Source organism: Vicugna pacos, chromosome 8 (genome assembly GCF_048564905.1).
Source record: "Vicugna pacos chromosome 8, VicPac4, whole genome shotgun sequence".
NCBI lineage: Eukaryota > Metazoa > Chordata > Mammalia > Artiodactyla > Camelidae > Vicugna > Vicugna pacos.
This window is the reverse complement of record NC_132994.1, coordinates 28,076,538-28,104,096: the sequence shown is the minus strand read 5'-3', so window position 1 is coordinate 28,104,096 and position 27,559 is coordinate 28,076,538. Positions and strand designations below refer to the sequence as shown.

The following is a 27,559-nucleotide window of genomic DNA, read 5'->3' as shown; positions in this document are numbered from 1 at the left end:
GAACCTTATGTACTTATGAGCCATTTAACAGCTTAATTCAATTTAGGACCAACTTATTTCATCTCTACATTCACCTATTTTCCTCCCCCGAAACCCAGGTTAATTAGCTCCATTTCAATTTAGAAAACTGAGGTAGGGAAGTAATAGTGAATTATGAAGGTAATAGGAATATCATCAGTGCAAACAAGAAAATTGCAGTTTTCTGTCTGACCGCTACTTTTCATTTGGTCAGAGGACTTCAGAAAGTTTAATCCATGGATCAAGTCCAATGATTTGAAGTAAAATTTTTTTATTGCTTTCTGTATCAGTTCTTTTTTTTTTTTTTAACTTTTTTCAGAGGGGGCAGGTAATTATGTTTGTTTATTTTTTCATGGAGGTACTGGGAATTGAACCCAGGACCTCATGCATGCTAAGCATGCACTCCACCACTGAGCTACACCCTTCCCACTGTGTCAGTTCTTGAGAATGGGAAGATTTATTCAAGAAAAAGAGTGTGTATAGATAAGAATCTCCTAGATGCCTAACCTGTTCTAGGATCATACTTAAGAAAGCAGTGCTGATTTGAATATACTGAACCCATCATAGGAATCTAATTTTTGTTAAATGCCTTTTATCAAAAAGCATGACATAAAGCTCTTATATACAATATAAACAAGCTATGTTAAAAACAAGCAGAAATATGGAAAAGAGGTACATGGGGTGTTACCAGTTGTTATTATCTGAATGTTAGATTTTTTGCTTTTTACTTTCCAGTATGAAAATTATTTCATAATGAGTATTCATTATGATTAAACTGTAAAAAAAAAAAGAAGCGTTTATTAAACATACCTTTTAAACAAATGAGATTCTTTTAAATTACATTTACATAAAGCTCCTTATGGGAGCTGTAAATTTGGATATGAATAGATACAGTTTGAATTCTTGTGGATAGTGAGTGCCAAGTTGTATAATGTAATGCATAATATATGTAATAAATGATAGATTTGAGAAAAACCTTTAACCAATATGTCTCTGTATTATGCTGTCTGTTTCAGATGAAGCGGTCTAAACTTCATGAACAGATTGTAGGTTTGGACCTGACATGGAAGAAGATAGTAAAATTTTTGAATGAAAAACTGGAGAAGAGTGAAATGCAAAGTGTAAATGAAGACTTAAAAGATTTATTGCAGGCTGCAAAACAAATAGGTATCGTTTTTTTTTTAATTTTTTTTAAAACCACGAAAGTTCAAAAACAGATTCCTTTTGAACTATATAATATATAGTGAAAGGTTAAAATTTCCAGGAAAGTATTCATAATTATGAGACAGTCTCACATATCATGGAGCTTAAGATTCAGTATAGTATAGCGGCAGAAGTATGCTAGTAATTATAATACAGTCAAACTTGAGGAATTTATAGAAATTCAGAGTTTGAAAACCACTGTCTTGATTGAAATAAGGATAGGGTAAATTAAAATTTTAATGTAGTTGGAAGGAACCTTAAAAGCTATGTAACTCAGTCTCTTTTATTGACTCCTGCCTAGCACACAGCAAGGGGCAGTACTGCAGCCGAACTTCGCTTCACTTCCCACCGCACGCTAGCATTCTCATCAATTGCTTATACTTGAAGGAAGTTGTAATTAGGGATTGTAAGACTGTATGCTTACCACAGGTTACTTTCCCATAATTGAGGACAGAATGAAACAAAACGAATGACTCTGGTAAAATGTATGAGTTTGTTGATTGAAATTCATCGTCTCATTTCATACTCTGATAATTAAAAATTGTAGTTAACACTACTGTAGTTCTAACTTCAAATTCAGATTTATACCTACAAAAAGTTCAGACTGATAATTCTGGCCCTGCGTGATCTGGCTTTCACCTTTCTCTTTGACCTCAAGTCATCCTTGTTTTCACTGACTGTGCTTCAGACACATGGCCTTTCTCACTTCCTCAAAGTCACCAAGTTGGTGCCTATATGGGGGTCTTTGTACATGCTCTTCCCTGTGCTGAGAATGCTTTTCTGTCCTAATCTTAGAGCAGATAGATCGTTTCTTGTCATTCTGTACTCACCTAAAAATTATTTCCTTAATAAGGCCCTCATTGATATCCAATCTCAAGTTGTTATGCAGTCATTCTTTATGTTGTAATCCTCAGTAACATTTTCTCATAACATTTATTATTATCTGATATTATGCTTGTTTGTTTATTGCCTGTGTTTTGCTACTAAGATGTAAGTTTCATGAAAATAGCATCTTATTTTTCTTGTTTAACATACTACATCTTCAGTGCTTAGAATAATGCCTGGCATATTTTAGGCTCTTAATGAAGATTTCACTTGATAAATAAATGAAAACGTTGTCTCAGATGATTTCTTGGTTAGAAGGAAAATTGAGATCCTTCACCATATGCTGGTTGGCAGATTTCTTCCCCTTCACCAACTTTGGAAGGTGTTTCTGTTATATCTCATATACTTGAACACTTCTTTTTTATGATCATCAAATCTTTGAATTTATTGTTCAAATATTTTGATTTTGTTTGATGTATTAATTAGTTACTGGTTTGTAATGTAGTATACTATTGAATTTAATGTCCTTATTGTTTTAAGTTGTGAAAGTACAAAATGAATGTCATATATGTTTTTTCAATTAGATGATCTTTTGAAGTTCAAGAGGTTTAGTAAGAATTGAGTTTGCTTAAGCCTAAGGAAAATAGAGGACACTTTGATGTGATTTGTGATAGCATTTGACATAGAATCATACTTTATATTTTAAGAATATTGAGACAGTTAGGTTCATTGGAAAATAGTAGGGAAAAGGCAGTCTCCAGTCTGCCTAGTTTACACTGAGTAGGGTCTTAACCCTTCTGAGCTTCACTGTTCATTCCTGAGATGCCACTGGGGCAGGGGCAGGGGGGTGGGGGAGGGGGAACAGGCAGGTGAGGTGGGAGGAGTGGTAGTCTGACTCAAGTACTTTTCAGAAACTCTAATGTACTTCCTCTTGTGTAATTTCATTTTAAAAACACCCCAGAATACTTAGCAAAAACACTGTAAAATATTGAGTTATTCAGTGTCATGACTAAATCATTTCTGTATTAGATGTAGAAATTAAGATTTTAAAAAACTCTTTAAAAAATAAGTTATTCTTTAGACTACTTCCTTCTGACAAGTCAAAAATTATTGTTTTAAATAGTTGATCATTAAACATAATCCTAGGAATTTTGTCTGTTAGCAAAACACTTTATTTATACTCAGGGAATAATCTGTTGACTGATGTTTTTATGGAATTGATTATTTTGAGTTATTATTTCTCAAAGAAATATTTTCATGACAGATAAAATCTTAGGGTTGAGTTTAGGCAAGTGCTCTGTTGTATCCATTTTTTAATGGTCTGTTTAAGTTGAATGACTATTAGCTTTAGTGAAATTTATAGTTGACTATAAATTGACTAGTAGTCATCCACTTTCTCTGAATGAAAATACTGCTGATACTAGATATGTAATTAAAACTAGCAGCATTGAAAAGGTTAGTCTCATGGGAAAAATGTCTTTGTGAACTCTCTTATATCACTTTTAGCACAGGTAGCTTTCGTGTAATTGTGTCAAAAAGGTAGAGCAAGAGAATAAAGAAAAAAAAGAACAATTCACTTATATTTCAGTGAATGTGGTAGTATGAGGTACTAGTTTAAGACCATGTATATTGACCAGTTAGAGTAATAGGTATGTTAAGCAAAAGGGGATATCAGGGAACATTCTTACATAATCCCTTCATTTTGTATGTGAAAAAAAACAGCCCATGAAGGTTAAGTGATTCCCATGGTTGATTTGTGGCACAGATAGGCCTAGACCCAAATTCTGAAATGGAAACATGATGGAAATCCTAGATTCTTTCTTCTTTGTAGTCAGAGGTCATGTTCTGTCAGGTCCACTTTTCAGCTATTCTTAGTCACTCTAGCTACATATTTGCCATTGACCTAGTTAGGTTTTTTCCATATCCTGTCTGAAGTATTACAGTAGCCTGTTGCCTCAGCCTTCCTTTCTTACTCAGGTTTTTCCCTGTCACTAGACTGATCTTTGTGAGCTCATTTTTATTCCCAGCTTAATCTTTAGACCAAATTCCTTAGAATTAACATTAAAAAAAGCTGCTTTATGAATTAAAATAATTCACCTTTTCATTTCCTTGTCATTCTATGACATGTAGCTTTTATTCCTAATATATGTAATGTTTACTGTCTTACTTTCCTGAGCAGTACCTTTGATTCTTGTCTGTCTTACTTCTTTTCCTATGTGTTAGCATACTTTTCCTCATTGTGTTCATCTGGTAAAATGCTTCTATCTCTGAAGAAATGACTTAGGCTTCATTCGTGTCCTCTGTTACTCCTTTCTAATGTTAGAAGATAGTATTCCATTATGTCATCTATTCCATACTTGTTTAGAGTACTTTCTCATTGTTTGATAATTGTTTACCTCTGTCCCCTTCCTGATGGACCGTGAATACCTTGATGATAAAGGATTCCAGGGATCACAACATCTTTGTACTCCAGTGCCTAATATGGTGCAGGGGATACAGTAGATGTTCAGTAAATAAATGAAGTATTGAGAATCTAAACTAAAAGTCAGCCATGGTCTCTACTACCTCTGATGCTGACAATGTCTAACAATTGCCAGCTTTTAAAAATTTATTGTAATTTAAAAGTATTTATTTTCCTCTCAGATTTACATTTAATATATTCCCATACCTTTTTACAATTTTATTCTCCCCTTAAGATTATTTTAATAATAAAACTTAGCTTAAGGGAGAAAATACTATAAATTATTTTAAAATAGTACTCTTGGTCCTTAGTCTTAGTTTATTTAATTACTCATTATAGACATAGCTATCTCCTCCACAGATTTTGAAGGATAACAATAGTCATGTTAACCTATATTCTGTTGGTAATGAAACTTTGTCAATATGTTTTGTGTGCTCTAAGTAAAAACGCTTCTTAAAAATAGATCAAGATTGATAGTGGCAGTCAGTAAAATGCATCATTTATTAGGCATGTATCTGTTACTTCAAGTTTCGAATCATCTTTTAGGAGGCTAAGATTTTCACAGTGTAGATAGAAAGTAGGATGAGGGTCAAGAATGGTAGAAAGGTCACTAGAAAGGCTCGACAGTTCCCTAACCATCTCTGTAACTGAATCTCTCTCCCAGGGCTAGAACAGAATGATCTAATGACATTACTCTGAATCCTGAATACAGATCAGGATTCAGCCAGAACTGAACTAAGTTTTTTTGTTTTGTTTTGTTTTTTTCAGTGTTCAGATTATTTTGCCATACACAGACCTATTTGTTTTGCCTTCTCTAATTTATAACCGCTGCTTTTTTTGGTTTTGATGTTTTTATGCATTTTACCTTTGATAACTTTAAGAAAAGTGTGAACCAAAAGGTAGGTTGAACAGGAGTAACTTACAACGTGCGGTTTAGGGAATTTGAAATTCATTATGTTTTTAAGTTGTCAAGGAATAAGATTTTACTATTAAAAAAGTGAGGGATCAAAACTGAGAGTGGAAAGCAGCTTAAGCAGTGACTGGAAAAAGGAAGTATAAGAAAATATTAATAGGATCTAGCAATTCTGTCTGTGGAAGTAAGGGTAGACATTTAGAATAATAAAGGCTGTTATGAATGGGATATGACAGGAGGTTTTCCAGAAGTGCTTGTGAAAAATAGCTATCTTGAAAATTATAAATTACAAACAAAGTTGAGTTCTGCTTCCCGTAAATTGGCAGACAAGGTAATTTGGAACCACTCTGAGAATAACTATTAAAACTATATAGTATAAAATTTGTTTGACTGCATCAGAGTATTAACAAAGCAGTGAAGAATTATGGGGCCAAGATCTGGAAGCAGAAGTAAACCCTGAAAACATGATCCTGGTTTGGACCACTTTTTCCTAAAGGTGACTGTCCATTCTGGAAGAGGAGGCCAGGTGGAGAAGAGGAAGATGAGACGATGAGCAGACTTTCAACAGATTTGAAGGACCAAGATGACCCAAGTGACCAAAATGGACAAAAGAGGAGATAGAAAATCTGAATATTTGACTACTAAAGACATTGAATCTATAATTCAAAAACTTGACACAAAGAAAACTATATGCCTTGATGGCTTTACTGGGCAAAATCACTTAATGTCATTTAAAAAGGAGGGTATTAATCTTGATTAAAGGAGGTTACAGGTGTATAATAATCAAATGTGATGTACTATCCTTGATTGAATCCTGAATCAGAAAAAAAAAAAATTAGAAGGATACTTTTGGGACCATTGTAGAAATCTGAGTATGTGTTGGGTATCATTAGGTAATATTAGGTTAGATATTAGGTGAGATAATGGTTTTGTGGCTATGAAGGAGGATATCCTAAATCTCAGTGTTTATAATGAAGTGTCATGAAGACTGCATGCAGTATACCGTCAAATGGATCAGTAAGGAAAAAAAAACATACGAGATGTGTGAGAGGGAATGCAAGTACATGTGTGTGCGCATGTTAATTATTGGATTATTAAGTGGGGAGAATAGTGGGATTCAGGTAAAGCAATAGAGGTTTAAAAATTACATGATTATTTAGTAGATGAAGAAAAAGCATTTTATGAACATCTAAAATCCATTGTGATAAAAAATAAATTCTCAGCCAACTAAGAAATAGAAAGGAACTTCCTTAATTTGATAGACTATTAAAAAAAACCTTGATCAAACATCATATTTAATGATGCAGTGTTGAAAAATATTCTTTTTTTCAGTCAGGGAATAAGGAAGGAATGCCTGTCACCACTTCTGTTTCTCACTATCTCTGCTAATGTAATAAGACAAAAAGAAGTATAAAGATGGAAAAAACAGTCATTGGTCACACGACTATATTGGTAGAAAATGAATTTAGCAAGGTCAGTTTACAAATCAATTTTATTTCTACTTACCAGCAGCAAATTTTTAAAAAAGCCATTTACAAAAGTATTAAAAATTATCAACTGCCTAGAAGTAACTTTAACAAAAGATGAGCAGGATTTCCCCATGGAAAACTGAAATACTAATTGAGAGAAATGAGAGAAGACCTAAATAAGTGGAAAGATATACAGAGAATTGAAATGCTTACTACTATAAAAATGTCTTTTTTACCCAAATTGACCTACAGATTCAGTGTGATCCCAATCAAACTCTTAGCAGGTTTGTGTCTGTAGCTTTATGTTTGTATGTGGAAACTGACAAGAAAATCTGAAATTTATATGGAAATTCAAAGGCAAAGAGCAGCCAAGTCAACCTTGAAAAATAAAGAGGGAAAGCTTACTCTTTGGATATTGACTTATCATATAGGTCAGTAATTTAGACAGTGAGGTGTTGACTAAAGTATAGACAAATAGACCAGACGGAATCTAGTTCAGGAGCTGAACCATGGATATTAGGATACTTGATTTATCATCAAGGCCTTCAGGTAATGAGACATGGCTGACTTTTCATAACATGGTGCAGGGTCAACTGGATATACATATGAAAAAATGTACCTATACGAATAATTCTAAGCAGCTTATAAAATGAAACATGAAGCTCAAAACAATAAATCTGAAAGATAATGTAGAAGAGTATCTTTATCTTTCTGTATGGAAAAATATATTAAACAAAAAAACAGCTTTCATAGAGGAAATGATTGGTAAATTGGACTACATTAAAATTGATACTTTTTATTTTTTTTAGAGTAAAAAGGCAGGTCATAGATTGGGAGAAAGTCACTTAAATATATATAACTAAAAAGAGAGCTTGTATCTTCATTAAATAAGAACTACAAATCAATAAGAAAAGGACAGATAATCCTATATAAAACTGAGTAAGAGCCTTGAACAAACACTTCACAGAAAATAATTGAATGGCTAATAAACATGAAAATATGCCTAAGCTTGTTAGTAATCAGGGAGATGCCGCTGCATGCCCATCAGAATGGTTTAAGTTAAAAAGACTGATTTACCGATTGCTGGTCAGGCTCAAGATAGTCAAACAAAAATTTTCATCCACTGCTAGTACAGTTTAAATTGATATGACTGTTTTGAGTAACTGTTTGATACTCTCTCCTGTGGTTGGAGAAGTGGTATTTAAATCTTGGTACATAGTAGCCAGTAATACGTACATAAATATCCAATATAAATGCCTGCACATGCACACAAAAGACGTGTATTCATAGCAACATTGTTTGTAACAGCCTTAAAATGGAAACAACTCAATTCACTGTTAAATAGTGGCACAGATAAATTATAATATATAGGTAACCTTATAGCAATAACAAAACATAGCTACCTGTAATATTATAAATGAATCTTATGAACATAATTTTTACTGAAAGAAGTTAAACACAGATGAACAGTATGATTCTGTTTATGTGTAACTGAAAACTAGAAATTACTAATCTTAGGTTTCAGAAGTCAGGATAGTGGCTTCCTTTGAAGAAGGGGGTAGTGACTAGTAGTGAATATAGGAGAAGTTTCTGGGGAGCTGATAATGTTCTGTTTCTGGAAGTAGTTACCCAAATTACATAGGTGTGTTCATTTTGTGATAATTCTTTGAGTTGTATTTGTACTGTATATATCTTGTTATATTTAATAAAATAAAAATTGTGGCTTTTTATATTATCAGCTTTCATGAAATGTTTCAGACTGATAAAAATGTATAACAAATACCAGGGTATTCACCATTCAGCTTAACAGTTTGCTGTCTTTCCTTTGGATTTTCTTTTTTAAGAAATAAAATCTTATCAGCATGCTCAGAACTCCTTACATACCTCAGTCTCTGGTAACTAATACCATAAATATCATAAATATAATAAATAAATCAGAATGTATTACTCTCATGCCTATTTATATATTTTATTACATATTTATACATTAATAAATATATGCTTTAGGAATGTATTTATCTCAAATATCAAAAGCAGCAAAAGTGGCAGTGGGTTTATTTGTTTCATTTGACAAAGTCCCTCTGTAGAATTCAGCAGCTTGATAATGTTAGGGCTTAAGACTGCTAATGGCTTGGCCTTTTCTTCGTATTTGTTGCCTTTTGTTCACTATGTCTGCTCCACTCCTAGCCATCATATCTATGCACTAGAAGAGTCTTCTGTAATTTTTTGAGAGTAGATTATATTGCTTATTTTCTGATAATGGAGTCATCTTTGTTCTTGGAATAAGTTCTACTTGCTTATGGCTTATTTTTAGATGTATGGATGGCTCCCAGAAAGCTAGGATTTTGTTACTATTTTGTTTTATATTTTCGTACCATCTTTATTTTGTTCTCAGTTTTAAGTTTTCATAGAATTATTTTCTTACAATTGAGATAATTTCAAGTTATCAGTTAATATATTTGGTACAAATTCAGTTCTGTCATTTACCAGTGGGTAGATAACTAATATCACTAAACCTATTCCCTCTTCTATAATATGGTGATAGTAATGTTTTACTTTGTATAGTTGTTGTCATGTTATGCAGTACTACAAAGTGCCAAAAGTAAAGCATTGTAAATGGCTGTCAGTGAATAATTTTATTATAACCTAAATGTACCAGTAGCCATTGGTAAACAAATAGTTGCTCTGAGTAATTAAGTGGTATGATAGATGTATGTACGTAGTCATGTGGTATGAAAATGTCAGGCACTTCCAAGGCTAAGTCAGGAAGGAATTTGTAAAGAGGGAAATGGGACAGGATTAGATTATGTTTTGAATGTTAAGGGACAAAGGTGTGTTATATTTATGTCCATTTCACAAGAGAAATTACAAAATAAAAGAGCTGAATAGCTTAATGAAATCATAGGTAACTGCAAATCTAACAGCTGTATGAGCAGGCAGTTGACATTACTTGGGGACATGGCAAAAGCTGTAAATTAAATAGCTGTTGTAGCAATGGCAAGAGTTAGAAATAGGATCAGCTCTTCACAGTTTGCTTTAGCTTATCAGTATATTCTTCATTTACAAATTATTGTCACTCCCTAAGCATAAGGAAATTACACAGCATTCTTTGGTAGAGGCATTTTTAAGTTTGTAGTTAATTTTCTTTATAGTATTACCAAGTATGTATAATGTTACTAAGCACCTGATAAATGGATGCAACACTCAAGTGTGAACTTTATTTAAAAAAAAAATTTCCCTTGAAATTAAATTTAAAAATGCTAGTTAAATCTCAGTGAGCTAAGAGATGTTTCCTTAGTGATGATAAAGGTATGATTTTATTATAAAAGGCGTTTATATAAAATCAAAACTTTTATGTTAGCCATTTCGTTGTTTGGGAAGTCAAGTTGTAATTTGATGTAGGATTTTTAGTAGTTGAAGTGGTAATACAGTGACTGAATACTGACTTAAAGTCTACACTTTAAGATGAGTATTCACATTTTATAATGTATATAATGTAAAATTAGAAAGCTGACTTTAAAGCAGAGAAATACACCTTGGTCTATTTTCAGTCTCTTGTATTAGTGTTTTTCTCTACCAAATATTTGCTCACCCTGAAGACAGTAATTTCTATATCAGTGTAGAAATAATCTTAACGTTTAAGCAACTCCTTCAAATTACTAAGTGGAACATTTCTTGAATACTTTACCTACTTAATGCAAGGTTTTGGAGATACTTTGATGCACAGTTATAATTTCTCTAGAATAAATGAACTCATTATATTGCATTACTTAGGCAATTTTAAATTTATGTCACGTAAATTGTTCAGTTTATGCTGCAAAAAACCATAAGAAAAATGCGTACATGTGTTACATCATAAGTTTGATAATTTGGTGATCGTTTGAAAGATAGTATAAATGCAAAAAGAAAAAAAAATGTTCCCTGGCTCTTAGAGTCTTAGTATGTTATTTTAACCTTTCTGTATCTGAGTTTCTTTGTAAAATGGGGAAAATGCCTGTAAGACTCACGTGACAATTTTAGATAATACATTTGTTAGGAAAAAGTACATTAACAGGCATTGGAGGCAAATATGTAAGAGGGAAAAATGATGAGGGTATGGGATAGTATATGTTCAAGTTGAATATTAGTTTTGTGCTTTTTTTTATGTAGTGCTGTCCTATGAAACATGCTGGTACAAGTATTTTCACATATTTGTAAAATAAATCATAGTAATTATCAGTTAAATCTGTTAGCTAATCTCTTATCGAATATAAAATGTTTATAGTAGCTTGCTTGCCTTGCTGGTATTTTTCACAAATGGGATGAGCTTAAGGTAACACTGATACAGGGTTATAATATTTTGGTATTTACAGTTGCAGATCAGGTGTTGGGGTAAAATGGACATTTAAAGCTTGGCATAAAATGAAAAGATAAATTTGACTGCTTTGAACATTTCAGTATTAAACTATAAGTATAGAAGATATTTGTGAAATACTTTTCTCCTACACATTGAAGATTTAACTGATAAAGGAATCCATTTGTTGACAACTTTTAAATGGAATAGTCAGCAATTAAAGATGCAAACAGTTGATGGATATTTTTATTCAACTTTCAATTGAAATTTCCTACTTACCCTTTTTTTAAAGTAGGCAATTTTAAAATGTTATAATTTACAACCTTTTAATTCTTAATATTTTGCAATCAAAAGGAAAATTGTATAAGTAAATTGTGTGTTGAGGATGATTTAAGATTGTATTCATCACACAACTCTGATTTAAAATATTTATAATGTTACAGTAATCTGTTACTGGTTATATCTTTACACTTTTACATTTCACATACATCTCATTTGTTCTCAATATAACTGAAGCAGGTAGGGCAAGTTCTTATTATTAATAAAAAGTGTTCTAGTGACATTTTAAGGCATCTTTTTAAATATATTGCAGTTGAAGTGCCATGTGTGTAGAACCAGTTTTCTGATTTATAGTTTGAGTGTTTTATGGATAGAAAATTAGATATTCAAGTGGTAGATGACTAGATGGGCTTCCTTAAAGGTTTGGAGATCTTAAGTTTCATTCAAACTTTAGTCAATTGATTATTGTATATTTTATTCTTTACTGAGTCTTTTGAGGACAAAACTAAATTTCCTAAAATCCCTATTCCTATCAGAAAGATTAGCACAGTCAATGGTGTGAAAGAAAAAGCTTGAGCAAATAATGCACCAAAGAACTTAAGCCTAATAAATAATCATTTAAAAGATGACATGGTACTAAAGTGTACTTAAAATATAAAAAGAATTTTTTTTAAAAAGGTTATTTGTGAACACGGTCCTCACGGTTAATCTAACAAGTTCAATTTTTGGATATATATATTGTGTACGAAAACAGAAACATGGGTACTTATTACAAGTTTCCACCCTAGAAGCGTGCCACGCGCGCTTTCCCCGGCCTCCCGGTCCCTTTCGGTGTAGCCCGTTATTTGTGTGCAGGTTTGGCCAGCTGATGGAGAAGCAAAGAAGCGGCTAGGTTTCTGTAGGTTTCCTTTCTAATCCTATTTTGTTGAGAGTCGGGTGGGGCCTCCCAGACCTTTGATAAGTCACACACCTGACTGCATCCATTCTCTTCAGATACTTTCTGCTTTACAAACGCCCTTCATACAGTTCAGTCACCAGAAGATCGCTTATTGGGTGTGCTGTGCTAGCGGGTTGGGGTGGCTCCTTTGTTGCCACCCTCCTCGGGCCCTCAGGTCTCTGCTCCAATCCTGGGCTGCCTTCTTATCGGGGGTCCTCTGACAGCCAGTCCCCCACGTGCTACGTCATCACATGCGGACGGAGTGCCGCAAAGCGTGTCTCGGCTCCGGGCTGGAAGACACGCGTGTGCAGTTGCCGGAAGGCCGCGCGATGGAAGTGGTCGTTGCGTTTTAGGACCCCTCGACCCCTAATATGTTCGTTAGTTTCAAAATGAGTTGTTTATTTCTTTTTGGAGAGCTAACAGTGGCAACAAATGCTGTTTGCTAATGCTTCTCAAAAATTGGCTCCCAGGCTCCCAAGTACAGAGACTCACTTTAGAGGAACACCTTTGTGGTGTGGACACGTGTCCAGTCTTAGCAACCCGACTCAACGATGGCGTTGAGTAGGTTGTGCAGAAGAAGAGTTTGTAATTAAGCAAGGGTAGTAACATATATGAAGCACCCTTACCCGACTAGGTTTAAAAGTTTAAAAGCATTTGTATGTTTTTTCTGAAATTTTATAGCTGTAAGTCAGTGTTCAAAAATATGAAACCTTGAGAAAATCTTTTTTAATCTTTGCAGATATTTCTGAGTCTGCAATTACTTTCTTTTTCTTCAAAAATGGACATATAACTTACTTTTCCCCCCATTTAATATATTGTGGAGGTTATTTTGTGGCAAAATATTTGGATCCAATATATAGTGAAAGTAATAGATGGTTTAGCATAATTTAACCAGTAAGCTAATAATAGATATTTAAATTAATTTCACATTTGGTAATAAATTAAGACTATTCTCTCACTTATTACTGTAATTCCTAAGATGATGATTATTTATTTGTTTATTTCTTTATTAAACGATAGTTAGAGATAAATCTGCTTCCTAGGAATTTACAGGGAATCCATGTGGTTTAGTAGAAAGAACTTTGTTTACGAGTTAGAAACTTATTTGATTCTTGCTTAATAACTAAATATCTGTTTGATCTGTCCCAAATTTAATTCTGAGTCTGTATTTTAGTATCTATAAGATGGAGATAATTTTATTAGGAAGAATTGAGATACTTTAATGTAAAAGTTTTTAGTACGTTGTTTAAGGAAAATTCCAAGATGCAAAATGATGATATCTATACCAAATAATACATATTTACAATGTTAGATAATAGAATGAGTTTATAAATGTGAATGGCATCTCCAAGCTTCATATATAGACTGAATAAGTAAAAGGTGCACTAATGCTATCGAATTAATTTACTAAAAAGCACTATTTATAGAAGATTTTTGTTGTGTATTCTCCTAAATACTAAAAAAAAAATTGTTAGATGGTGTTTTATAGGTTCTTTATAATCATAAAAGTAGTCTTTATACTTGAAGAATTAAATAATAGATACACTGTAAAATTTCTTATCTTCACTCAAACTTAATCTACACACGTGTAAACATCAGATACAATAAAAAGTTACTGAGGTAGTGTGATATAATGTAAAAACACTAGTCTGGTGTCACTGAGGCCTGGGTTCAGTTAAATTCAACAGTTTAAATCTCTGTTGAGACAACTAATTTGGGCTAGGTTAACAGTGTGGGGACCCAACAACATACACAGTGTTGTAATCACCTTGAAAGAGACAATTGAGCTGGATTCTGAAACACAGATAGAATTTGAATAATCAGAGGCCTTGGGGAAGATTAAATGAAGGTATGGAAATAGGCATAGACTAGGGCAGGACCTAAGATAGAAATTCTTGTTGGCTGGAGCAGGAAATGTATCTTAGCCACTAAAATTGGATAAAAAGAATTATGTCAGCTCCTGGCATGACTTGTAAACAAAGTATAGGAGTTTAGGTTGAATTACCAAGCTACATCATTAGCTGCTTAAGATTTGTGATTAATGATATAATTGAAGCCATGGTTTCTGGAAGATGATGGTATTAATTATCTTATTACTAATTTTACCAGTATTACTTTAGTTAAGTCACATTGACTTTTGGGGCCTTCTGAAAGGTTGAAATTCTTTTTTTTTTTTCTGCTGTAGGAATAATTCTTTGGATTCTAGCACACAAATACAGGTTCTCCTTTTAGAGAGAGTCAGATATAAGAAATTAATGTGTTAGAGAAATTAGGAGCTGCTCCTTTTTACTTCCTCTTATTTTGATAAGGAATTTACTTCTGGCCTCTTTTCAACAGCAGGATTTTTTTTTTTGAAGTATTTAGTTATTTACTTACTTATTATTGAAGTATAGTTGATTTATGTAATAAATTTTTTGAATGAAAGCTATACAAATTTATTTCTTACCATCTCAGATTTACAGTACATGCAAAGAAAGTAGTGGATTTGTGAGACTTCCTTCCAGCTCCAAAAGTCTGTGTTCAGATAATTGTTTTCACTTACTTATTTAGCTAGCTCATCAAATCAGTTTTTAAAATTTTGTTTTAAATAAGTTTTAGCTAATGCCTCAAATTGTTTTTAGAAAGAGGTAAAGGGTTATTACAGGTAATTTCAGTGCTTGGATATAGGATATTTACTGATAGTGCATTGTTTACTTAATACAATTCATCAGGAATTTGGAAATGGCCTTAAAGGGATGTTCCTGTTCCTAAGTTGGTTATCTTTTATCTCTCTCTCTCCGTCTCCCTCTCTCTCTTTCTTTCTATGTCAATATCTATATCAAAATACCAGTATATTTTCACTGTTGAATTTACTCAGAAAAATGTTTGTAGTAGTTTTTTTGAAAAGAGAAACTTGAACCGTGAACCATGTGAGCTAATAACTGTTTCTTTTGTCTTCGAATAGTTGGAATGGATCATGGGAAAGAAGCAATTGAAAGTGCAGCTGCATTTCTCTTCAAGACATTTCACTTAAGGGATTCTGTTGGTCACAAGGAGACAAAGGCTATCAAACAGATGTTTGGTCCCTTTCCGTCATCATCTGCCACTGCGGCTTGTAATGCTACTAATCGAATCACCTCTCATTTTTGTAAAGACAGCCTTACTGCTCTTGTCCAGATGACAACAGATGAATGTGATGATAGAATTTTATTTGGTAAAAATTTAGCATTTTCTTTTGACATGCATGATTTGGACCACTTTGACGAGCTGCCAATAAATGGTGAATCTCAGAAAACGATAAGCTTGGATTACAAGAAGTTTCTGGCTGACCACTTTCAGGAGCATTCCACCCCAGACCTCAAGCCTGTGGAAAAAACTAACGACTCCTTTTTGTGGTGTGAAGTTGAGAAGTACTTAAATGCAACTTTAAGTGAAATGGCTGAAGCAACAAGAGTAGAAGATCTTTGCTGTACTTTATACGATATGCTTGCTTCTGTTAAAAGTGGTGATGAACTTCAGGATGAGGTATAGTTGAAGTTACTGCAGTTTTATCTTAATGTGACTTATCTTAATGAAATAGCCTTTAAAACATGGATGCCTAGCAAAGAAAGTACGTCTTTAATGTTGTGCTAGGGTAGTCAAATATGTGGCCACATGGTTTTACATAGGAGGCATGCATGTCTTTCCACTAGGTTGTTGTAGGAGGCCTGTGAGTATAATGAATATGGGGAGAGCCTAGGGCAATAGTTGGAGTGTCCACATGTACTGGTTACTGGGACAGTTCTGGTTAAATCTGTTGTTACATTGTAATAAGCAGTAGTGTCCCTTCTTCAAAAAGTGAAAACCTGTAGTTTGATAAATTATGTGGTTAATCTAGAAATAACTGTTAATATTAGTACAGCATTTTATATTTCTGAGACCTTTGACGAAAAGATAATAAACTTCAAAAAGTTAGAAATTTTATCTATATATTGAGTTACTGATTTAGAAAAGTATTTGACTAGTTTCTACGATTGAAATAATAAGCTTTGAAAAACAGACTGATCTAGAAGTAACTGGACTACTTAGTATTACTTGTTTAATAAAGGACTGTGCTTTTATAAGTTTCTTATATCACACAGAGAAAACTTTTTAATTCATTTTTGTGTCTTCATTTGATTATGTTATTCAAAATGATCAATTAATCTTACTGTCACATGAAAAGTTTATCTTGAAGAGTTCAGTTTTGCTCTCAGTACCAGCATTATATTCCTTTTCTGGTATAGATTTAAAATAATGTCAACCCAATTTTAATAATGGATGAGCAGCATATTTGATGAAGGATTAAGAGAGATGGCATATTGTTGTAGAAAGGGCAGAGGCTATGAAATCAGAAGTCCTTCCTTTCCCACTTATTGGTAGTGATATTTTAGATAATTGAATCCCCTAGAGGCTATTTTCTTATTGGGTTCTCTCAAGAGAACAGGAATACATAGATGACAGAATTGTTGTAAGCCTTCAATGAGATAGCAATATGTGAAATGACAAGGAGCATTTGATAAGTACTTATTACATGGTAGTTGTGATTATTTTTCTTCTTATTATTATTGGAATTAAAGATTTTAAAATCATATGAAGTATCAGGAATGTAGGGGGAAAAAATGTAGTCCTCCCCCAATGGAAAATTAGGAAATTAGCTAAACAGGTATTGGAGGACTAAACCCATACTATTGTTGGATGTTATGCTCGTAAACTTTAGTTTCAAAATAAGTTATCATGCTGTTGATTCTTTAATCAGTCTCATTTACCTTGAATGTCTTACACTTGGTTTAATTTATATCAGGTATGGTCCACATTTATAAGTGAATTTCTCTAACATTCTGAAGATAGTATTATTGTTATAAAAATTGTGATTTATAAAGAAAATTTTACTGGTATTTGCTTATAATACATAGCAGTTTTGCTATTATGATTATAGCAAACTGAAATTTATAAACATCAAACTATTGGAAACTTTATTTTTCTGAGTGAGCCATAAGACTATTCTTTTTAAACTTCAGAATATCTAGAGCAAATTTTGTATTTCTTAGTTCTTCACCACAATTTTTGAGTAACTGAATCTGACTGTTGGAAGGGGAACATTTTCTAATTCTCAAGATTTTTTTCATAATCTACCTCATTACAATGTCAAACTGAATTCATACATCTATGCATTCTTCATACATTGTAGCACTTGGTACAGTGCTAGTTGCTGAACATGAAAGAATGAATAAGATAGCAGATTCTCTCTCAGGGAATTTATTATTTAGTAGGAATAGATATGTCAATAAGTGTTCCCCAAAACCATAGATATTATGATACTGTATACAAAGAAAATGAGGGTGTAAAAGATCCAATTATAGATTCTTTTTTTTTCTTATTTTTTATTGAAGCGTAGTCTATTTACAGTGTTTGTTTCAGGTGTACAGCAAAGCAGTTCAGTTATATGTGTACATACATACATGTATTTTTTTTTAAAGATTCTTTTCCATTATAGCTCATTATGAGAGATTGACCATAGTTCCCTCTAGTATACAGTAGGTTCTTGTTTATCTATTTTATATATAGTAATTTGTATCTGTTAATCCAAAACTTCTAATCTGTTCCCCCCCATAACCATAGTTTGTTTTCTATGTTCATAAGTCTATTTTTGGTTTGTAAATGAAATTTGTTATTTTTAGATTCCACATATAAATGACATCATATGATGTTTGTCTTTGATTACTTCAGTTTATGAAAATCTCTAGGTCCATCCATATTGTTGCAAATGGCATTATTTCATTCTTTTTTGTGGTTGAGTAATATTCCTGTGTGTGTGTGTTTATATACACATACATACACACCACGTTTTCTTTATCCATTCATCTGTTGATCACATTTAGGTCATAGATTCTTTAGAGGGGTTAGTATGGCAGAAAAAGTATTCCTAGAGGACTTTAAGCTACAGCCAAGTCTTGCAGTATGGCTAGATTTAACTTCTTCAAGAGGACCAGAAAACAGTTGGGAACATATTTTAAATGTGAAAAAGAACATGGTGTGTTTAGAAAGCTGCAATCTCTGCACTGAGGGTGCAGGATGCAAAGGGTGTGTGATGAGAGACAAAGGTGGGAAAATAGGTAAGGGTCAAATAAGATAAGGCCTTGTACACCTTCTTAAGGTATATTATAAGCCACTCTAAAACCTGTAGATACCTCCTGTATGGTCTGGTTCAGTGATTTTTCATCCAGGATTTAATGGACAGTTTAACATATAGGTGCATATTTCACATTCTCCCAGTGGCTTGAGAAGTAGAGTTTTAAACGATTCATCCATCAGTGTTTTTTTTTTTTAATCTATGAATGAAAATAAACAATCATTATGATAATTTTTTTACAACATAGACTGTTCATTATTTATTAGATCCCTTTCTTTGCAATTGTATTGTATTGATAAGGAAATGTTCCTTATAATTTTGAAGTAATGCTTCAGCAGAAAAATATTGTTTCAATACAGTCATTCATTGTTATTGTCACTTTAGGGTATGCTGTATTGTCTATTTACTTTTAAATTCCTTCTTAAGCCAGGGAAGAGTATAATTAAAAGAGTAATCAATTTATGTCATAGCATAATTTCCTTTTTTTGAGAGTTTAGTTGACTATGGAATAGTAAATATTGGATAAAAATGCTTTGTGCTATTCCTCCAGAAATTTAGCGGAATCATAAAAACTTACTATTTATTACATATAACTTAAGAGAAATATATGAAAAACTGTGTCTATGCTGAAGATATTTTTGTCCTTCATCATGTGACTTCCCATGTCTGAATTTACTTTATTGACTTAATGTCTGATGGTAAAGCTGTTCTTAAGGGCTGGCTATTTAAAGTCTTTTTTTTCCAAAGACCTTTATGTTATTGTTGAACTAGTGTTGGAAGCATGTGAATAATAAGTGTATGTGTATGATGACACCACGAACATGGTGTAACAGAAGTTTTAGTCTGAAACATGTGGAGAGAGAGAATTCTGATGACAATAGTAATAATAATAATGGCTACATATGAGTGCCTACTGTATTCAGTAAGGCATTATATTAAGTGCTTTATGTGCATCACTTCATTTAATCCTCCACAGTAATGCTTTGAGGTAGACAATGCTGGATTAAAAATTGTTAGAGACCCTAAGTGCTGAAAAGGTTATACTCTGAGGCATTTCTCCTCCCCTCCCCTAGTGATTTAAAAAAAAAAAACATACTAAAGCAAATAAAAGAGTCTAATAAAATTTCATTTACCACTGTGGTTAAGTTGATGTCTTTGTCAAACATCAGCTTCTTTAAAAAAGTTTTTCCTCATTTTTGGTACCTCTGTTTTGCTGGTACTATAAGGAAAACTTTTGTTGACCTCATGGATTATTGCTTACTGAAGATAGGTATTTTACAAAGATGTTGGGAAATTTGCCCAAGGTTGTAGAATAAACAGTGAATCTAGGATTGAAGTTCAGACATCCTGACTCTTGTGTGTACTTTCTTTGCCAAGAAGTAGATCTGTACATTTTCCTGTATTCATTTCTTTGAAACATCAAGCATTTAAAATAATTTGATGAAACTTTGGCGTTTACTCTGATTTACAGTTTCTTTAGAAATAGTGTCTGTCCTTTATAGAGAGTTCCAGGTATAGAATTGGCTAAAATAAGAGAAAGGATGAAACCTTGAGACCTGTTAAAGGTGAGTTTTAGGATTTTTGCAGGGGATTAGTTACATTTAAAGTGATTCTGTGGTTTTGTGGGTGCTGAACTAGTAAAACAGCCCACTTCTTAGGTTTCCCAGTACCATCTTTTTCTTCCCTACTTTGCCACCTCTAAGTTACTGTCTCCTAAGGGCTTTTTTCCTTTTAAACTCTGACTCCTAGTAATTTGTCTATTAAGGCTATAGTCATTATAATCAAGCCTGAGAATTTGATTGGGCTAGAGTCTTTAAGTCTTTATGCTCTTGAGATTTATTTACTTTAAAAAATATTTATTAAAGTTAGTACATTTCAACACCAGAAGCAAATAAAATTTGAACATTCCAGGTTATTTTCTTAATCAGGACTCATTCATCGATACAGACATCTTCCTGCTGCTGCTGTTCTGTAACCAGAATTTTAGCAATAAGTTTAGTTCTGCTGGGATCATATAGTTAAAGAACTTTCAACAGAAACTTTTCCCCTAGAAAGTACTTGTATTAGTAATAGCAAAATTACCATGTTTTGTGTGTTTGTTATGTGTACATGGACCAGGCTGTCTTCCTTGACACAACCAGTGTCTTCACAGGCCTGTGAATTAGGGATAGTTATCTTCTGTATAAGGATAAAAAAAGGAAAGAAAAGAACCCAAGACCCAGTTTGTTTCCTAAAATCACAAAGCAAGATATTAGTAGAAATTCCGGGGCTTTTTTCTCAGAACAGGCCCACTGTTCCTATCCAGTATGTCACTGAATTCTTTGAAGAGAGAGAGGGGTACTAACAGACAAGGCTCTTTGAAGGAAATCTGTCTGTTTACCTGTTGTTGACTGTGGACAAATTACTAAGCCCTTAGGAACCTCAGTCCCTAATTTGTGAAATATTTGTTTCACAATGTTGCTGTAAGGATTTGTAAGGTAATACATACAAAGTACCTAGCACAATGTTTCACAAACTATAGGTTCTTGAATGTTAGTTTCTTGCCTTCCACTTGAATGAAGAGCATATATTCGCACATACCAAAGTTTTATTAGAGTGTATATCTTATACATCAGTAAATAATTTTTTATCTATGCCTTATTACATATAGATGTTTCAAGTGACTAATAAAATGATTCTTAAAGGCTAGGTCTTAATTCAGAGAATTATTTTTACTACTTTTTTGTTCTGTTTTGTTTTTTTAAGTCTCAATATTCTAAAGAAAATTTTTTGAATTCAGTTTTTGAAGTGAGTTCTGATTTTAACAATAATTGGTAAAATAGAAAAGGTGCTAATAGAAAAACACTTGAGAATATTGGAGGTATGTTGGAGATGGAGAATGCATATTTCTTGGTATTTCACTATTAAAGGCTATTTTTGCAGAGTTATTAATATTGATATAAATATTGATAGAGCAATTCGGTAAATAGTTCTTAGTAAAAGTGAATTTGAGTTGTACTGATATCAGAGTTTGCTTTTGTTCATATGGTGTTCGTTCTTTAGCGAGTGTGTTTTGGTATTTGTTGTTAGCGTTATCTCTTGACTCTATGCAGATGGTGTTACTTGACTCATGCAAGTTCGTTTCTGAACCCAACTCTGTTCTGGATAGATGCCTGATCCTAAAAAGTAGAACTTACTTAGTTAGACTATCTACTGAGGGAAGACTCTATTTTTTAGGACTTATTTACATGATTGATTTTTTCCTTTCTTTTTTATTGAAGTACCATCAGTTACAATGTGTCAGTCTCTGCTGTACAGCACAATGTCCCAATCATACATATACATACATGTATTTGTTTTCATATTTTGCATAATAAACGATTCCAGCATCCTTTGAAATTTTGATGTAGAGTAATTAGCATGGTTTTATACAGTGGTTCTCAAACTTTCTGTTTTCAAAACTCCTTTACACTCTTAATTACTGAGGACCTCACAGAGCTGTTCTTTATGTTGTTTACCAGTATGTTCTTTTGATATTTATTGTATTAGATATTAAAACAAAAAATTGTAATGCTTTCTGGACCTCCAGATCACATTTTGAAAACCACTGATTTAATGTGTATACTACATTGGCAAGGAGTCTACAGTGATGTTTTAGGTACCCAGAGTAGGGAATTTAAAATATTATTGAGCTGAATGATTAACATTAATGCTTTATGAAAATGTTTTCCATCTATTAGGTGTTGTACATTCTTTTTGGTAGTCTTAGCACTGCTGAACTATAAAGACACCAAATTCAACCAGGTGAGAATTCAAATAGTGTCCCTTCAGCTGTGAGGACCGAGTATGTGTTGCTTTGTCTGTAGTCTTTATATCAAATTATCAGAAGAGTCCTTCCCCTACCCCAAGTCTGACTGGAGATCTGCTTTGGATATAATTATACTTTGAGACTTAGAGAATATTTAGAATCATAGAATTTTTCCACCCAGTATATCCAAATGCTGCCCATATAATATGGTCTATTTATTCTAGTGAAGAGTTTTTCCAAAAGGCATCTTATTTCTTTCTTGTGTAGTCCTCTTGTAATTACTTGTTGTGCTGAACTGGTAACTACTCCATTTACATCTGCCATTTAGTCTTGTATCTGTACGTGGGGCAGCAAAGTTATAGATGTCTACTCTTTTAAATGACTATGTTTTAGACTGTGTGATGGCAGTTTTATTTTCCCCTCCTTAGTCTTTTTTTTTTTTAAGGGTAAAATTCCTTCAGTTTTCCTCTATGTTGACATTAATTTATTATCTGAACAATTTGGATGCAGTTGTTCAGTGCTCTGTAGATCTAACAATATTAACACATAGAATGCTTTCATCATCTTGTCTTCAAAGGTATCAGACTTTCAGTTGCTTTTCCAATCTAAGAACAACTAACTAAATAATCTCAGGAAAAAGAATTAAGACTACTCTGCCATTCCTTTACTTATGAAGCCTGTTCTTTGTTCATTACATTTACATGTGTTAATATTAAGCTTATAGTTAAATAATTTTCACAACACATCATTTTTACCCTTTTTTCAAATTGGGGGATTTTGCTTTCATCTGGAGCTTCTATTTTCCTTCAGTATTTCTCAAAGATTGCAGTGACTCTTACACCAAATCTGTAAGTTCTTGAATCTTGGAATATGATTCATCAAGGTCTGAATACCTGAACTTATTTGTTTGAAGAAGCTAGGTGATTCCTTACTAATTTCTCCATTACCACAGGTAGCATTCGATATTTGTGGTATTTGTTCTGCTCTTTCAAGCTTATAGTGTCTGTAGGAGAAGATGCATGCAAAGTGAGAATGGACTTGCTTCTCTGACTTCCCTGAGGAGGAACTTGTCCAGGTTTTATTTCCTTGCTTCAAACATTGATAAGAGAATTCTTTTTGTTATTTCTCTCGTTTTTATATGCCTGGATTTTTTTTTTTAGAGATTTAACCTACTAGACACTCCTTATGGATTTTAAAAACATATACGTGTAAATACACTTGTTTTTATTGTGGTTTTGGCCACCATATTTCCTCTCGTGTACCTCTAATTTGTTCAGTTTGTGGCTTATTGCATAGCTGTAGTGTTTTATTAGAATCTAGTTTTTTACTCTAATTTTTTCAGGATTGTGGTGGAAATTTTAGTTTTTTATGCCATTTCTTAATTTTACCTTTTTTAAAACACAGATTTATTTTGCTAGTTTTGAAAAACATGGCATTGTAGAAATTTTAGACGACACTTACACACGACATGTAGGAAAGAGCCATCTGTACTCTCACTACCATCTTAGTCATGGCCACTGCAAGTATTTTGGAGTATATATTTCAAAAATATTTGAGCACTTTAAAAGATGGGTCATATAGTATATGTAATGCTTTTTTTTTATTAGTTAACACTTCTGTGCGTGTTTTTATGACAATATATGCAATACATTATTTATTGTATAATTTTAGAAATTGAAGTATAATTGATTTGCAATGTAATGTTAGTTTTAGGTATTCAACATAGTAAATCAATTATTGTATAATAATTTTAATGGCTGCAGAGTATATATTTTTCATCATATTCTAGTGTTAAATTAATACTCTGCTATTGATGATGTAAGTTAAATCTAGCTTTTCCCTATTATACACATTGAAATAAAGACTTATGCTGTACGTTTATTCATACATATTTTCCCCTTGAATATATGCCTACTAGTGAAAGTTTTACATCCATAAATACTGACAAAATTCTTTCTTGAAGGAATCTACCAGTGTACATTTTTACCTGTAGTGTATAAGAGTATCCCTGTATTTACGTTCTTGCCAATCCTGTTTATTATACGTTAAAAAAAAAAAACTTGCCTGTTTAGTAGGGGCAAAATGGTATCTCACTGTTTTAACCCTAAATTACATTTTTTTTATGACTATTGAAGTTAAAGACTTTTTCCATATATCTGTAGGCCACTTACTGAATTCTTGTGAGAATTGCTAATTTTTCATTTGAAGTTGAGTTACTTTTTTTAATTAATAATTTATAATGAGATTAAAATATTTTTGCAGATGTTTTAAGTGTTCAAATAGGAAATCTATTCATCTTTTCATTTATAAATCTTCTTTTGGTATTCTCAGGAAGGCAATCCCCAAGACATGATTGAACTTTCCATGTTTTTTGATCTTTTTACTTTTTAGTCTCACTAGTTTTAGGTAGAATGTTATCTGAATCAGATGTATCATTTCTCTGTATTTAATTTATAGGCACGTATCTGAGTATGTCCATATTGCATACTCTAAACTAATATAGCCATTTTCTCCCCAGATTCTTTGTACTTTTACATTGTCTGCCATTTTAAGTTATTCATTACTATTTTTACTTTATAAGAGATGAAATTTTTATGAGGAAAACTCAAGAATCATTTGTTCTACTTCTAGCTGAATGTAAAATTTAAGAAAGGACAAGATAGTTGAAGTGTTTCACCTGCTATAACAGGTCTCTTAAGTTTTATAGTCTGTATTGGGAAAGCACTAGCTGTATTTTTTTCTTTATCTTGGTGGAATGTTGCTTTTATTCCCTTCTTTATGGCTTAGATTGTTAGAGTGATGGGCTGAATATGACATGATAAAATAGATAAATATAAGTTCATATACTTGTAACCAGAAACACTTCATTTTTGAGAGGAAGATCTAGTTTAGCAGTAGCATAAGAAAAAACTAAATTCAGTGTGAGTCAGCCATGGGAAGTGCAAATTCAAATAGGTTAAGATCATGGACTTTAGGTTAGACACATACATGAGTCCTAGATCTCCTGCTTATGAACTGACCTGGCCAAGTCACTTCTTTAAGCGGCAGTTTTCTTAATTGTTATGTGGAGAAAGTGATAGACTTACCATATAGATTGGGACTGTGAAGATACATGATATAAGATAGAAGCACTTGAGGCATGTAGATTAATACCTAGCAGAAAGTAAATATTCCATATGTATTGGCTATTGTAAGTAGTGTTACGTACCTAGTAAACAATACAGTTTTTATTAAAGAGGTATGATCTTATACATGGGTAGTGATAATTCATTTCATTTTTGGGCTCTACAGGCTACACCTGGCCCTACACTTTAAGGGAGTTAAATCCCCTGCAGAAGGCATAGAGAGGAGAGTTATCAGGTCAGTGAAAGGAACTGGAAATAATATTTTATGATGAACACTTGGTGATTCTTTTCAAGAAAAAGCTATTATGGGATAAAAGGATGGGCAGAATGTTTGAGCTCTGTATATTGAAGAGGGATGATGGCCCAAGAGTTATAACTGGGACCTTGGGGCTGAAAGTACATGAAGACAGATCTCAGCTCATGTATACTTTTTTAATTTTCTGTCTTTAAATATAATTAGCGCTTTTGGCAAATAATGAGACCTTTTATTGGAGATATATTCAGATATGGTGAATGATCACTTTGTTGGAATTTGTATAGGGTTGGATTCTGGGGACTTTTAAGACACCTTTCAACCCCAAAAGTTCTTGGGGTTATATATCATCTTGTTACAGATTTGAAAGAAAAGATATTAACATGTTAATTTAAACTTACAATGATTGTTCAAGGAGTAAGACATTTTGCCATATTTCATACATTGCATCTTATGAATGTTTTTGGCACTGTTTGCTCACTTCATTCATTCATTCATTCATTCATTCATTCTTTACTATGTGTCAAGTAGGTTTTGGGAGACAAAAAGGGAAATCTAAGAAAGTTTAATCAACCCATTCCCATTATCTTGCTTTCTTAAGCTGCCTTCTCTTGGAACTTTCATACATTTGTTTAAAAGTAGAATGGGCAAGAAAATTGTGTTTGCTCTAATGAGTGTTGTTATGACTAATTTGGAAGAGCATATGGATTTTATATATAGACAGATATCAATGTATCGATATTGAAAAGAAATAAGATAAATACATTTTATTAGTAGAATAAAGAATAAGTTTCTGTGTTTCAGTAGTTTTTGAGATGAGTAAAAACATTTTTGGATAATGTTTTAGTTGTCAGTAAACATAAATAACTTTGTTAGATTTAGAAATTGCTATAAATGTTTATTTAAATATTTAAAATTTAATCCATTAATTTCTTCAGTTTTGTATGTACATGTGCACATATACACATACGTACATATGATGGCTGTAAATTTGTTTTCCCTACGGCAATTAAAATCAGCATATTTTCTTTTTAAGGATCAAGGAAGCTATCAATTTGCCAAGTGCATGAAAATGTAAAGTAAGCTTTTTAATATACAATGGTACCTAGCTTTAACTTTACTTACTATACATTTAATTAATTATAGTATGTCTGGAATAAATACTGTTCACATCCCAAGTAGTTTTAATTAAGTCATAAGTGACCTTGATTATAGCTTCGTTAAAGTGTTGTGTTAGATTAAGTACCTGTAAATAATGAGCATTAGTTATTCTCAAAATATAATTTATCTAATTCTCTGCAATGCAGCAACAATTTGCGTAGTACATTTTTCTAGAGAGAAAAATAAATACTGAATAAATGTTGTCCTAATTTCTATGGTTATTTTCTTTTGTTAAGACTTTTGGAATGTATGAATATTTAATAATTTTTTTATATCACAAATCAAACTAAGAATAATTTACAGTTTAGAATAACATACCTACTTTGTGTAATTATTCTGATACTCAGTTCCACATGGACTGTTAATTCAAAACTTTTTTCAGAGTTACTCAGTTAACATTTTCTTTTATCATACTTGGTTATTCTTCGTTTTCAGTATGCACATCTTTTTCATTTCACATGCAAATCTCAAATTACTCATTATCTTAAAGAAAGACATTCCCTGAATTGAATATAGTTTTTCTTTGGATACTGTGCTTACTGTAATATATAATGTATGCTGTTTATTACAGTAGAAGTGAAGATGCAACTCCAAGTTTTAAAATGCGTACCTTGGTAAAATTAAAAAGGGAAATACATGGATTTGTTTTAATTTCATTTATGAGA

General features: G+C 32.5%; 1 protein-coding gene across 3 annotated transcripts in view; it reads left to right on the top strand.

Annotated features, from left to right (window-relative positions):
- The window catches only part of ASCC3 (activating signal cointegrator 1 complex subunit 3), a 301,819-nt gene that overhangs the window by 17,908 nt on the left and 256,352 nt on the right, over positions 1-27,559 (top strand). For 2 of the 3 annotated variants that reach the window (XM_015235974.3, XM_072965658.1), the window contains exons 3-4: positions 1,035-1,185; positions 15,383-15,942. In XM_015235974.3, the coding sequence (XP_015091460.2) occupies positions 1,035-1,185; positions 15,383-15,942 (711 nt within the window). Of the gene's footprint in view, positions 1-1,034; positions 1,186-12,781; positions 12,812-15,382; positions 15,943-27,559 lie in introns of those variants that run through there. The other variant, XM_072965659.1, reaches the window with a different exon arrangement.